Raw genomic sequence first — 16096 nt, 5'->3', positions numbered from 1 at the left:
GCGTACCAACGTCACACGTTACCGTAAATGCCATCTTAAAAAGGCCGCTCGAAACCAACGCTTTCACCCGAAAGACATGTCTTGTAATACACCTGTCTATTACGGCATGACATGGGTTGGCCAAACGAACAAGCTCGAAAAAAATATTTATGACAGCTTGCATTCGCAGATTACTTGCAGGACCCCCCCCCCCCCTTAAAAATATTTGTATTGCAGATCTACACGGATCACACAAATTACCTATTTTGGATCAAAAACGGCGAATTTCGCAGAAAGGTGACGAGTTTGCACCCCTGTGTGGAAAAAACAAAAAAGTGAATTACACATTTTGTAGCCGTTACGTGAAGGCGTGGCTTAATTTAACATCAACTAGTTAACACTCCAATTTGGCAACATAAAAGTGTCACACAAAAACTGGCAATGTTATTTTAAAGCTATGTAGTGTTAAAACAACACACACTCTCTATTTAACACTTTCCCCAACATTTTAACACTGGCATTTTTGCTGTGTGGAATTTTGAGTCTTTTTTTTATTAATTCATTTTTGCATTGGAATTTAGTTTGGGTTCTCCTAATCTCCATTCTGTGTTGGACTTCCTTGATCGTTTTTCAAGCCTTAAACCCTTGTGTCTTTGAACCCTCACTCTGTCGGCTTTTTGGCCACGGCCACCTATAGACGATAACCCGGGTCCGTCATCACTGGTGATAAAGTTAGTCATTCCACTCTAATTCGCTGCATACCTTCCAGTGGTTTAGATGGTATTTTTCCTGGCAGTGATACCTATCGTTTAGGAGAAGACTACAGTGTGTGACTACAGTGTTTTTCGCAGCTATGATTTTCGAAAGCGGTCACCCGTCACAGCCAATCGAAATTGGTGGTGAAGCACCAAAGAGAAGCCAATCTTTGCTCAATTGATGTTAAACTTGCTGTGAGTGCTTACAGCCATTGGGGTACCCCAAGCTGCTCTTGGGGTCCCACTAGGTCTAAACATTGACAAGGAAGGCTCTATGACCGTGGGGAGGTGCTCTGGGGACTAGGGAGGTCGGGCCGTCCACTAATTGAAAGCTCAGCTGCAAATGGTTAGACTAGTTTGGCACTGAGCAGCAACTAGTCAGCCAAAGGGTTGAAGAGTCAGTAGGAAGCAGGGCTTACAAGGGGAGGGTGCCAGTAACACTGGGTGCAAGCCGGTGGTTTTATCTGTTTTCAGTTGTTTTTGACTACCTCAGTTTGTAAAATTAAAGAGTTAATAAAAGTTCCTCTTTTCTCTTTTCTCTCTCTTGAACGTTGAGAGTTCACACCATGCCCTTCAGATAATGACATCAAGTTTCCATGGCAACTCTGGCCTGCTGGGCTGCTTGCCCCTCATGGCTGCTTGCAGCTATATTTCTTGTTTGTATTATTTTGCTATTTTTGTTAATAAAAGGTTATTAACGGAAGGATCTGCTTCCATCACTAACCTGAATGCCTTTCGGGTTATAGATACTGGTTTGAGGTAAATATTTCTTTGTGTGAAAGTCCGAGTCCGAGTTCACACAGGTTAATGCCATGGTGCAGTGGTTAGTGTCACTGCTTTGAAAGCTGTTGACCAGGGTTCGATTCACGTTGTTTGAACATCGCTTTGGTAAATAGCTAAATACCTGACCTTTACCTCTACAACACAACCGCTTGCCACAAGGACATTACGTTTCTCAAAACCTGAGATTGACAGGAAAATCAGATCACATTTAATCAACATTAACGGAAGGGAGGGGTGTCATTTGATTGGCTGTTGAGCTCAAATATGTATAACTCGTCTCCATAATTGCAGACTGTGCATTTCATTGTCATTGTTTTTATAGGCTGCAAGGCAAAGTTCAAGTTGTTTCAGATCTGTAAATGTAAAACCAATCTCCTGAACAAAGTCTAAAGTTTTGTCTTAAATAAATATTGGTTTGTGTGTCAACATGACCATCGAACTGCGAGTTTTGCGAGTCAAAATGACTTGCTTTCTTCCATTACTTTAAGTGTCTTACATTATAACAAGGCTAGTTATAAGTGCTATCTGTAATACTTGCAAAGAAGCTGTAGGACTTTTTTTTTCTAGAAATGTGCCTGATTCTCCCACCACTGTACATGTTGATTCATTTGACCAAACAACATAATATCTAAAATTTTGGGGATTTCTTTTACTTCACTCTTTCTACAAGGCAGTTGTTATGGTCCTCTAATGCTTGTACTTCCATGCAAAAGCATTCTACCCCCTGAAACTGTCACCAAATCACCATTTCCTCCATTAAAAAGGTACTTATACTTATTTGCTTTATCAGTGTTTGTGTTACAAACATGTATGCTCTTGTATATTCTCCAAAGGCAAAATAAGTTATTTGTCTATATAAAAATGTAAAACATAAAAAATACATTCAAACCTGAAATGTACTACTTGCATATGTATTGAAACACCTTTTGCTTTTGATCTCCTGATTTAGACATGGAGATGGCCAATTAGTCAGTTATTTGACCATAACTGGTCATATTTAGACTGCAATATGCAGATTCTTCTGACTTGGCAGGCAAAATCTACGCAGTAGACGACATACAAGATTAAAAAATAACATATAACAAAAACAACTTATGACATATAACATATTACAAGTAGCAACAATTTAAAATAAAAGAAGGGCTAGCAGCAATGTACAGGGTGAAGTGAGGAATATTAAATTCAATTTAAAAATATGTACATATATGTAGTAAGTGTAGTCGTATGAGTGGGGGAGCAGAAAGTACATGGTGATGACGACTGTTCAGTGGGTCAATGTTGCTGATTCAGAAGCCTTATAGCCTGGGGGGAAAAGCTGTTTGTGAGTCTGGTAGTCCGTGCTCGGATGCTCCGGTAACGTCTACCAGACGGCAGCAGTTTGAGTATTCCATAGCCTTGGTGGCTGTGATCCTTTACAATGTTCCGTGCTTTTCTCAGGCATCTAGTGTTATAGATGCCTTGCATTTTGGTACATACACAAAGTTTTTCTAACGAGGAACATGAGAAACATATTAGCAGGACCATGGGGACATAATTGACACCATAGGATGGAGCATGTGATGACAACAATTGACAGACAGAAGGATGTATATAGTGTATTGTGAAACCCCCCTCGAGTCATCACTTTTTCCTTGTCTTGATAGAAACCAGCCAAAACTAATTTGGTCATATGTCTGTTAGCCACCTGTTTGTCACTGAATCAATGGGACTGTATAGGTCACATGAGTTGAGTTTGTCATGAGAAGGGGCCTTGGCCCACAGAGCTTTGGATATGTTGCTTGTGGTGCTTGTAACTTTCCCTGGTGCCATGAATAAAGCTGCCTGTGTTGCCTGAAGGTTTTTACCACAGCTGATTACCAGATTGCTATTTAGATAGGAGTAAAGGGTTATGAAGGGGAAGAGAAAACTTTAGACCTATAAAGAAGATGGTTGATTTCTTTGAGATATTATTTAAAACACTGATTTATTGATTGAGCTTGACGCGCTGAGAGACGTGTTCACAACAGCAGCAGCATTTTCACAGGCCATATTTTCAGTTCATAGCCTTAATTAAGTTAAAATTCATGACAGGATAATGAAAATATTAACTAACGTTAGCTAACTTAGCTGACATCACATAGCCACAGAAGAACATAGGCAAAGTTACACATCTATGATTTAACCTCTTTCTAAATATGTTGACCTATTTTATCCTAACTTGAAGTAGTATTTGATGTGTGTATTTAAAAAAAATGTTGGGCTTTGCCGTAGTGCCTGGCGGTGCACATGGTGCCGACATAACGCACACACTAACGTGCTACAGAAGACAGTGACATTTCCATCATTACTTTTTAACACATCAATTCAGTGTTTGATTTCATGTTTTAATATGATTTGTTGATAATAGCCATATAAAATCACAGTCCAACATTACATACATTCATAATTAGGTGAAGCCATGAAGGCCTTTGCCAGGATCATTACATCATTACATCATCATTACATCTAGGGATGCACCGATACCGATATCGATATCGGTATCGGTGCCGATACTTCGTTAAAATACTCGTACTCGTTGTTGAATTGCCGATACCAAGCACCGATACCACTCATCAGTATTTCACTGCATCAAACTGGCTGGGCTATGCTGACACAAAATGTGATTTATTGTCCTACCTGTCCTACCATTCTCTGCCAGACTAGTAAGTAGCTTATTTGCCGTCTTGTGTTGCATTTGCTTGATGTTTCACTGTGTTAGGAAAGTTTGTCATAGTGTCAAAGTATTTCAGTATACAGGTTTCGCTAAATTTAGCTGCTAGCATCTCGTTAGCGATTAGCAATTCCGTTGTGCTGCCTTAACGGCGATTTGGGCTCATTTTAAGATAAATGACGACGACAGGAGTAAGGCACAGTGTAAGATCTGCACTGTTACGGTGTCGAGGGGCGGAAAGGAAAGTACTTTGTTTAACACAAGCAATTTGATTAAACATCTGAAGACGCACCATAGTGCTAAGTACACAAAGTTCACTGATGCTAGTGGCGCAAGACCGAAGCAACCAATCTTAACTGACGTCTTGCAAAAGAAAAAAACGCGCACGCACACACAGAGAGAGAGAGGTAGAGAGAAAGACTGTGCCACATAGGTTAAGTGATTCTACTTGAGCAGGAGATTCTTCTGATCCTTTTGTAACTGAAATGTGCTCTTGTGCTAATCCAGTAATAGTTCTGTTCACTTTTTGTTAAGCAGACTGTGTTGTTAACTATGCAGCAAATTGAATTGCCTTTATCTGGTTATATTTGCATTTTGTCTAATGTGATGATATTGTCTGTTTGAAGGCTTTTTTTGTGTGTTAAAACCAGAAAGCTCTGTTTATTTTTGGCTTGGGATAGCCTTCTGTTAATTTTGTACTATAGGCTTGACATAATCTGCAGAGGATAAAATAAAATCTGCCTCCAAATTAATTGCACTTTCATGGAGACCAAATCTAAGAAGTATCGGTATCGGTATTCGGTATCGGCAAGTACACAAATAAAAATACTCGTACTCGTATCGGTTTGTAAAAAAGTGGTATCGTGCATCCCTAATTACATCATTACATCATTACAGTGAAACACCACCATTACATCATTACAATGAAACACCATCATTACATCATTACAGTGAAACATCATCATTACAGTGAAACACCACCATTACATCATTACAGTGAAACAACACCATCATTACATCATTACAGTGAAACACCATAATTACATCATTACAGTGAAACATCATGATTACAGTGAAAAATGACATTTCTCTTATCAGTGGAGACATTTCGCATCTGCAGGAACTGGGAAACATTTTGAAATTGAAGGGAGACTGAATGGAAACGAATTCTACACAATATTGCAAGAAAACTGCTCTCTGTTGTAAACCTGAGGCTTGTGAGAGAGTTCTCCTACCCGTTGGCCAGTTAGTGGTAAAGGCACATGACTAAAGTCCCACAGGAGGGGTCCAAAAACAGTCCAAGTGAATACTCGAGAATGGCTCAGTCAAATCCCTGATAAAAAATCCCACCAATAATATGTGGCACTCCAGTCCAGTAGGGCCATCTCACCAACCTAGAGGATCTGTATAAGTTCTACCAAGAGGAGTGGGGGAAACACTGCAGAACATTGTGCAGAGCTGGTATTTCTCACTTCAAGAGACTTGAGGTGTTTATTGCACCAAAGGGGTTCTGTATCACGTATTAATGAATACTTTTTACTCATTTTTAATATATTTTTGTATTTTAGTACACAGACACCTTATTTAGCCTTTAGAAATATATGAGAACATAAGAGTTCATAATGAAAACACAGAGTGGAAAAATATGTACATCTTGTGATGACTTCCAGGGGGGCTCAATACTTTACACCCAATGCACGTTACACCATATCACAGGATTTAAGTTAAAAAAAAATGAACAAAAAAGTTCCAGGAGGACAAAATATCGTGTTCTAAATCCTTGCCACATACCTTAGCTGCACAACAGTGCATTAAATCAATACCCATCCTCCCCTTAAGGGACAGTGACCCAGATAGAACTGTAAACATGGGTTCGTTGTAGTGTAGTGTAGTGTAGTGTAGACTTTGCTGTTTGAGAGTCATCATGGACGCCAGGCTGTTCATTCTTCTGGTCTTTCTGTTGGCATTCATCAATCAGGCTGAGGTATTATTTCTGTGCCTACTTTTGATATAGGCTAAACTCTCTGCTTTACTTCACACTCAACACAAACACACTTTTTTTTTAAGTTCTGTGGATGTAGCTTTTAAAATATAAATACAAAATTTTTTATTTTTTTTTTCCCCACATCTCATCAGTTAAAAAAGAAACATGATGACAAGCCAGGCAGACACAAATCAAAACGTGGAAAACACAGAGGGCGAGTGGAAGGTAAGTTTTCATTTCGTTTTATTATTTCATCTGATGTGACTGTGAAATCAGATCGTTTATGCTGTTGACAAGAGGACCTTAACTTTGCAAACCTGAGGAGTAATCCCAGTTGTGAGCCAAACAGATAAAGAATGTCTACTGAACTTTTTTCCTGAATGTATTAGCAACCATATGGAAAGTATCTGGACATTTTAACACATGTACTCTATGTATTGAGTTTATATACATATATTTTAAACAAATGAATCCTTATTGGAATCAAAAGAATGTATGTATGCCCTGTAAATCATAGATAAAACAAACGGAACATGGAAGAGTTCTTAGCAGAGTAAGGCAACCTATTCAATACATACTTTAATTATGATTCTGTTATTCATATTATGTTATGAGATTATTAAATGCAGTATATCTTGTGTGTATATTGTGTATATTTACAAATATATTTATGGAAATCCATACAAAATAAATGATCCAAATAGAAATACAGAATTAAATATTTTTTACCCATCCATTATTTGACTTTATATTTAAGGATTACTGAATTATTTGAGGAATTATTAATGAGAGTTTTTTTTTGAAGGATTTGCTTGAAGATTTACCAAAGGATTATTTGAATAATAAAGTCTTTGTGCACTTAAATTGCAAATAAGATGTGGCTTTCAGGTTGAACGGCTGGTTTGATTAGACAACAGTGCCACATACTGGGATTAGATTGTCACTAGAAAAAAAGCTTATCCCATTGCCTTGCTTTCTATACCAGCATGAAGGACTTGTCCACGCACTTTGGAGGAGATAGGACTAAATCCCTTCATTTCCTGCTTTTCAGTTTTTTCAGGCATGTTGAAGGCTGACATTTCTCTGCAGCATGTCATAGCAACATCATTAATCAACTTTAATTAGAACCTTAGATCAAGTTGATAAGATAAACAAAATCAACTGAATATATAATATGAACATATATGTACTAAAGAAATGTAAAATTATTTTTTGTGGGTCAGTGGCTTTTTCCAGTATGTTACATAGAAAATGGAAAACAAGGCTTCCGGTTTGAGGCATGGCGGGGTAGGTCGCAAGCCGGGAATACTCTGTTGAAATTCGGTCAAATTCCTTTTAAAATCCATGTAATTCTAAACAACTATTGGTGTTTACACTGATTTTAGCTGAGAGTATGAAAAAGATGAGTAGAAAAACGGGCCAACCAGACCAACAGGTTAAAGACACTGTCGGCCAAGGATCCGTATTTCTGCTGGGATCGGTATTAAAACCGGAAGTGAGTCAAGGAACACATCTGTGAAATATCGTATTCCAACGGCCATCACTCCAGCAGTTGCAGCTGCCTGTTGATATTCCCAATGTAGCTGGGAGATGGTTGTGCCTGGGTGAAGGAACGTCTTGTTTTTGTAGGTCTCTGTGCTTCTGCAGTAGTGTCTTGGCATCTAAAAGAACATCAACAGGAGTGTTTAAGGCCTTGTGTGCTCCATCTGAGACAGAGTCTTGGGCTGCTACATGCTGCTTCATCTCTTCAACGACGGTCTCATTGTCATTTTCAGTGGATGAAACCTGATCGCTGTCAGAATTGTCAAGTGCATCTTCTTCAAAAAAGAAAAAACATTTCAACCCTTTGAGGTGTGCGGTCACAACTGTGTGATCATTCTGAAAAACATGAATTGTCTTGTGGTCACTTACATAAAGCTACCCTAGGGGTGCACAAGCTGCCTCTAGACACTGCACAACAGGCATACTATAATACGGTCAAATTATGTTATGATGACTAAAATGATGTAATACGGAATTCAAATCTTTCTTAATTAGGTCATGTAATGTGGAATAAATGAGACAAAAACCGTAGATGAAATATTGTTTGAAAAGACAGAAAAGAGTTAACAGACATCACTTGTAACAGCCACAGATTCTGGATCCTTCCACTGTTAATGCTAGCTTCATGGACTTAGCTATTTTGCTAACTAAAATTCTTACAAAATAACTATGCAATATTCATAACCTAGCCTATATTATAGTAAACCTCATCACTTACCAATAGAGGATGAGCCCTGAATCATGGAAATAACTTCAGTGGATATGTATTCTTTCATGCCGCCATCTTAAAAAGCTTGTAAAATTGCCTAAGTCATATTGTCTTTTGACAGGCAAAATAAAACTGCCTAAGTCACACTCTTGACATAGGCCATTATACTACAGGGGTAGAGTCACATGATCTGTTCAACTGAGGATGTAGGCGATTTTACCAGAGGTGCCCAGCATCATGATGAAATGATTTAGGCAAAAAAGTCCTTTTCGACAAAAAATGACTTAGGCAATTCTTTCAGGAAGGTGATGAAATGTAATAATTATAATATTTGTGGGAAATCATTTTGTAGTAGGCAACTGTCATTACATTTGTTTTAATTACATTTGTGAGAAGGAAACTTTGTCATCAATCTCACAGTCACAGTCTCAAAACTAGTATTATCACTCCTGCCTGCCTCTTTCAGGTTTCAGTTATCCTGTTGTGCAATTTGACTAGACAAAAAAAAACAATGTTATATTTCCATCTTCCAAATAGCAAAGTCTGCTGCAAAACAAGAAGTTATGCTTGAACCTGAATGGTATTGTTGTGTTTACAATGGATGAACTTGATCCTTACTCATAATCATGAAGCTGTCACCATGTGAATAGAACTGCAATTGAGTATTTTCACGCTGTCTCAGGAATGTGAATACCTGAACATTTCACTTATTTAAGACACTGAAATAGTGTCTAAGATCAGTGAAATAGTGTCTAAGATAAGTTAAATTAGTGGGTTTAGTGGGTTAATAGGTTTTTAAAAAAAAAAATGATGAATGTGGTACCAAGATTTTATTTAAGATGGAAAGTTAAGGTCTTATTCACAGCATTGCCAGTGAAGTTCCCGACTCCATAGGGTTAACATACTCCGTCTAACTATCTTATATTCTTCTCATTTATCAAGCTATAAAGTACAGGTCCTGCAAAGACACATGCTCACATTGGGCCATACTTTACCTTAAATGGCTTTTGATTTAGTATGGTATGAAGGGAAACTACCAGATTTACTCCAATGGTTATTATTTCCCTAAATACATTTGTATTTATTGCATCATCATGCCAATACAGCTACTCAAACAGAGCATTATATTTTTCAGACTTTGTTCGAGATTATGATGTTCCAGAAGACCCAAAGGATGATGATGATGATGATGAACATGACAGTGGATGGTTGTTTGAGATGCAGGACCTAAGAGGTATAACAAAGGGTCGTGTATTCATTTCACACAATTCAGTTCATTTAACCATTGTGCTCTCTGTTGTTTACAACATGGTTTAACTGTTAAAACTGTACCTTCATTTCACTGGGACTGAAGTATAGAAGATTTCTATCTGTACCAACCAGGAGTTCAATATTCTGTAGTAGAATAACATGAACAACAGTCAAAACTTGTATTGAGATGATCATCTTCTTTTTCTTTTCCTTCTTTTTCATTTATTTGTATTACCTTCAGTTTGTCAGTCTTTACATACCTCTTTCTCCTGTTTCCTTTTGCATGCATTTAATTGCATTAATTGTTCTTCTAATCTTTACTTTTCAATTTTTACTTTTTTTGCCTTGCATGCACTGGTATTTCCTCTAGGAAATCCAAATCTAGTTTCATATTATTTTGACTCTTCAAGGAACAATAACTCAAGAACAGCTTTACATAAAAATTTGTGGAAACACTTTGTTGTGTAGGTCTTTTTCTTTCAACGAGAATCTATATTCATTTGTCTACTCTTTATACTTAAAAATATATTATAAAAAAAGAATATAAAAAAAGTAACTTACATTGAGCAATTGTGACATCATTACTGTCAATGTGAAGGCTCCCTTTCTCGCTATCCTTCTCAATATAACTGTATAACTAGACACCTTCCATACTAAACTCATTTTTCTTTCTCTTCACCCTGTGTATTGTGTTTTCCCAAACCATGTTTTTTTGTTCATTCATTACTCAGGTCCTTGCGATCCGAACCCTTGCCTCCATGATGGTACCTGTGAGGAGAAAAGAGGGGATAAATTTAAATGCAACTGCCCCAAGCCTTTTAAAGGTAGAAGATGTGAGAAAAGTAAGAAATCTTTTGCATCTTTTTTTACAATATGAAGAGAAAATACTAAGAAATAACAAATGTTATTGAGAAATAATTATGTTTAACAAACAGATTTTATCCAAGCAGATGTTTTATACAATTAAAAACAACTGAATAAAACATGTTGCTCAGCCTTATGCTTATTCTTTTTTACAGGCAAAAAGGTTTGCAAGAGAAAGACCTGTGGACATGGAACATGTGTTTTGACTTCAACTGCACCCTACTATGAATGCAAGTGCAAAGAACCATTCAAGCTCCCCAACTGTAAATTAAGTAAGTTCGGCACCATGCAAAAAAAGCCAACTGACAGGCCAAGATGCAATATTTCTATTGGATTTGACACATACTGTACATGTACATTCACTTAATGTGCAACAGTATTATGCATTATTTGAACTCATAGCTGTCAAATCATACACTAAAGTGGTTGTTGCTACTTCATCTCCAACAGTTCACAAACTAAGGATACATATGTGATTGTCATTACAATGTACATCTTCTGTCATAATGGCTTCCTGTCACAAGTACGATGGTGAGATCCAGAAAACTAAACAAAATGAGTTCAACTTAAAAGTTGTATATAAACTTAGCCTTTGTGCTCTCTGTTTCATTAAAAAGAGTTTTGGGTGAGGGTCACAGATAGAAAATACATGTGAACCAACATTTTTCCTTAAATTTGATTAGATTTGAAATTAGCAGAAACACAACGCAAATCATACTGCTTGTACCATGATTCCATTATTTATTTAATTACCATTGTACCAAACAAAATACTTCACAAATACACTTCTCTACCAACTTTGTGGTGAGTCCAACTTCATTCTATCCACCATATTCAGTAACAATGCTGAAATGCACTAGTTGGTTCTTGTATTTCCCAGAAAACAGTTTAATTTGGACCTCCATAGGAGACTATTATGAGATTATTATGCATGGCATAAACAGAATAGACAACAATATAAATATGAGGAGACTGAGGGGAGGAGAGAAAGGCCTAGGTGTTTGCCTAGAATAATCTGACAACTACCTTTCAATAGAGGTGTCAGCGATGCCTCTCAGTAAGAAGACTTAGTTTGTGTAGTGAATGTGCTTGAAGTTGTTTTAATACCAGTGGTACCCTAGGTGGAGAAATGGGTGTAAGTATGGGCTCAGTCATGTACTCACATGCCACTCATGGCCAAAGGGTGTTGATATTTGAGCTCAACAGCCAATATATACAAGTATTGTTTTTTTGTTTTGCTTTTCACTCCATTATACTGTGCAACAGTCAGTTGAGATTTGTAGCCTTGGAAACGAGTGTGGTGGACAAGGTAGGCAATAACAACACTGGTAATATAGGTGAAGGCTCATACTTTTGGCTGTCCGTTACTTTTACTAGTATAAACATGGATACTGATTAATCTACAAATACCTCACATCAGCCAGTGATATGGGCACACTGATTTATCAATCAGCATCTAATACATCTCCTGTATTTCGTCTTATGGTCAATTCTATCTTATTAAATGTTCTGTATAGAACGTTATTTCAAATTTAGAATGCCATCTAATTATTAGTATAAGATGAGCTGAGAAAATGTCCTAATATTATTTAAATCTTAGCTTATTCACCATTTAAAATGATTCACTTCACCTTTGTTTGATGGACTTCTTTGCTCTTTCCTAAAAAGGTCTAAATTATCTTAAGTCGCTTCTATTTTTGTGGGATCAGCACTTCTTCCTAGGACTGATTTGCTATCAAACATTTTTAGATTGTTTATTTAATTATTATACAAATTGTATTATTTTTGGGAGAAAATACTTTGAAGACGACCTCAATTTTTTTGGCTTATTGATTGATAAGCGTTCATAACATGCATTCTTTTCTCCACCACATAAGCTGTCACGGGACTTTTTTCCCCTGAGGAAATTAGGCTACACAACATTACTAACCTCTTTGTCACGGGACTTTTTTCCCCTGAGGAAATTAGGCTACACAACATTACCAACCTCTTTGTCACGGGACTTTCGGACGCAGAGATGAAGTTGGTAAATTGACCATTGGCATTGACATTAGTCAAACTGATAGGGTTTTGGGAGGGCATTGGTGGTAGCTTGTTTATGTCTATGGTATTCAGACACTTTTTTTCAAAGTGACTTACAAAACTGCACACACTTACAAAACTTTAATTATATCAAAATTGTAGGGCGTGTAACAAATGTATTTGCATAACAGGTGATTTTTGCAGCGGTGAGCCTTAATATAGATAATTAAAGATAAATAGATAATTAATAAAAATATAATTCTTGAAATTTCCAAGGCTGTCACTAGAACAACGAGGAAACTTTAGTTAGGTTATTCCACCACACAGAGTCTTGATTGTGATCTCTTGCTGTGGAGAGAAGGATTCTGAGCAATAACGTGGTCAAGAGGGGAAATACATCTGCATGATATAATTGAAATAGGTCTGTGCCAATCTATTGGATGTCTTGTTTGTGAGAGTAAGAGATACAAATGTAAGTCTTTCAGCTGCAGGGAACCAGTGAAGGGTAATTAGCAAAGGAGTTACATGTGTATTTCGCTGATGAAAGACCAAAAGCGCTGCCGCATTCTGGATCATCCGCAACGGTCTCACCACACATGCAGGCAGGCCTGCTAGAATAGCATTGCAATAGTCTAGTCTAGAAATAACTGGGGTGTGCACAAGGAGTTGTGAAGCACATTGTGCAAGAAAGGGTTTGATCTTCATAGTGTTATAGAGGATGAACAATCAAGACCTCGAGACAGAAGCCACATGCTCACGGCTCGTTCAGACAGGGCATATGACCAGGCGTAATTCGTCTCGCTCTCATTGGGATTGAATGGGAGACTAAATTCTGGCTATTTGCCCGTCATGAGGATAAATACGCCTCTGCAGCCGATTTCCAAGTTGGCGATTCTTTAACCTTATGCAAATGAGAACAACCCGAGAGCCAATCAGTTCGGTGTGTGTGTGTGTGATTTGGAAGCCTACGTTGTTCAGAGGAGCGGGAGTAATCAGAAAAATCAAACCAAGATGGCGGAGTCTCGGGATTCTGTTACTGGGAAATATTTTATGTGAATAAAGGTTTCTACACGACTTTTTATACGTTTACATTGACTCGGCTTGTTGTTTATATGCTACACGAATGCTGTCAGTGCAAACAGAATATTGTAGGTCTTAACTGAAGCTCTCAACCATTATTGTTAGCTTGATGCTAACACTTTAACATAAAATCTATTAGAATACATAGTAGCTAGCTAGCTGCTTATAAGTTACATATAACTTGATTGTTGTAAATTGATTGTTGTTTACTTTGCTCATGAACATATTTGGGGCAAATAATCCACTAACCAGCTAAGTAGCTCTTTAGCTTCCTAGCCGCCAGCTGGACACTGCACTGCAACTGAACTTGCTACTTGACAGCCAAACATGATTTTTTTGACAACGCACCCGAGGCGGAATTTCACCTGACGAATTGCGCCTGGTCATAAGCCATGTCTGAACGTTCAGTCAGTGAATCTAATTTAGTCATTGATCATAACGCCCATGTTTCTTGTAGCACTGCAGTGACGATGGGCCAAGCTGGATGTAAATATTATGTGGGATAGACAGATTGACAGGGAATACCAGGAGTCTTCGAAGGACTGATCTGAAAGTGACAGTTCTTCATTCAAACTGAGATATCACTAAAGCATACTGAAGGAAGGGCAATTACAGCTGAGTGTCATCTGCATAAATGTAATTGGAGAACCAGTGGGAATGGCTGATCTCACCTAATGAAAATGGGATGGGTCCAAGCACTGTGCCCTGAGGTACACCTCTGGAGAGTTGGTGAGGAAGATTTCATGATTCCCCATGTAAAAGGCTGCTGACAAGTCTAGTAAAATAAGAACTGATGACTGAGTAGAGGCTCTTACTACTCTCAATGCCTCAGTCACAGACAGAAGAGCGTTTTTGGTAGAATGACCAAACTTAAAACCAGACTGTTTAAATTGTTCTGAAGCATATTTTAAGACACCTTTTCAAGAATCGTTGATAAAAAGGGAAGAATAAAGAAAGATCTATAATTCTTCACTTTAGATAGATTAAAAGTATCGTCCATGATTCTAAACCAATCTGGGGTACACAGTCCTGCTCTGTGAATGAGAAGCACAGTGGCTTGAACCAAGCCCTAAACAATTCCAACCAATCAACCTTCAGGAGCAAAGAAAGGAGGGGTGTAATTTTTTTGGCTGTTGACCTCAAATATCAACAACCTCTCGTGGACTGCATCTTCAGCAATGGAATAACCCGAGAGTGTTTTAATGCTGTAGGAAAGTTTTCTGAACAAAGTGAAGCATTTACTACGTGTGTGATAGCAGGTACAATTGTAGGAGAGATAGACTGGAGGATGGTGGTGAGAATAGTGTCCAGAGAACCTGCCGTATGATGACCACATTAAAAAAACTTTGATAGCTCTTCTTCATTGAGTGAAACAATGATCCACTGTCCAAAGGAGGCAAAATGATGTGTATGAAGATTGGAGAATTGAGCACTAAATAAACACACTTTTTGTGATTATTTATTAAATGGATAAAGAAGAGTGACAATAAACATTAAAATAATGTCAGGAGTAAAAGTACAGGCTTTGCATTTAAAAATTAAGGGTGTAAAATAAAAAGTATTTTGCATGGAAAATATCCGTAGTACAGATACGTGGAAAAATACTTAAGAACGATAACGTAATAAACAAACTTTGTTACTTGCCACATCTGGCTCTAACCATATTTCACTGTATTCCCTCCTCTTCATGCAATGACAAATGAAATGTACAGTTGATGTTTGTTGAGAATCTGAATGTGTTTTGTTAGATGCTGCTTCAGTTATCTATTTAATACTGACTGTTGATTTTCTTCCTTTATGTCTTGTTAAAGATGCTGCATGTGACCCAAGTCCCTGTCTTAATGGTGGCGAATGCATAAAGGATGGGCGTGACTTTGACTGCGTCTGCCCTGACAACTTCAATGGAAGTCTCTGCCATGTTGGTAAATGCATTTCAACTCCTTACCAGGAAGGATATTTCAAATGATTCACAGTGCAGAGCAGCTGATGGGAATACCAGAAATTCTCCATGTGCAGACTGAAGAGTGTTTTCGATATAAAATTTGGTTAATTTACCAAAGGTTTAGATTCAGGTGTAGCTGGTTTCTTTTGTCATTTATAGATATTTTACACAGTTTGAGGTGCTTCTCTTAGATGTTTAGCCTTAAAATGGATATTATTCTGCAACAGGTCCAGATGACTGTTATGAAGGTGATGGAGAGTCCTACCGTGGGAAAGTTTCTGAAACTGAAGATGGAGATGAGTGCCTCTACTGGAACTCTCATTTTCTCATTCAGAATGGGGTTAACCCTTTCAGTGCCTTTGAAGATGCAGATGGACTGGCTGCTCACAATTTTTGCAGGTCACAGATTTTCTTTGTTTTGTTTTTGTCAGTCAGACAGTCAAAGTACTTTGCAGAAGTATTTGCAAGAATTATAACTTTATTATGTAGGTCTTTA

The 16096-nt window shown here is 37.7% G+C and overlaps 1 protein-coding gene across 1 annotated transcript in view; it reads left to right on the top strand.

The window, feature by feature from the left end:
- The first annotated feature begins 6055 nt into the window (after nucleotides 1–6055).
- LOC105892739 (hyaluronan-binding protein 2-like) overlaps nucleotides 6056–16096 on the top strand; it is a 30648-nt gene continuing 20607 nt past the window's right edge. Inside the window, exons 1-7 of the mRNA XM_012819044.3 lie at nucleotides 6056–6190; nucleotides 6343–6415; nucleotides 9577–9675; nucleotides 10424–10534; nucleotides 10712–10828; nucleotides 15470–15580; nucleotides 15828–15999. Coding sequence (XP_012674498.2) covers nucleotides 6131–6190; nucleotides 6343–6415; nucleotides 9577–9675; nucleotides 10424–10534; nucleotides 10712–10828; nucleotides 15470–15580; nucleotides 15828–15999 — 743 coding nt within the window. The 5' untranslated portion in view covers nucleotides 6056–6130. The remainder of the gene's footprint in view (nucleotides 6191–6342; nucleotides 6416–9576; nucleotides 9676–10423; nucleotides 10535–10711; nucleotides 10829–15469; nucleotides 15581–15827; nucleotides 16000–16096) is intronic.

The sequence above is a fragment of the Clupea harengus genome, chromosome 13 (assembly GCF_900700415.2).
Source record: "Clupea harengus chromosome 13, Ch_v2.0.2, whole genome shotgun sequence".
In the NCBI taxonomy this organism is placed as follows: Eukaryota; Metazoa; Chordata; class Actinopteri; order Clupeiformes; family Clupeidae; genus Clupea; species Clupea harengus.
The sequence above is the reverse complement of the archived record's forward strand: the minus strand, read 5'-3'. Positions and strand labels throughout refer to the sequence as shown.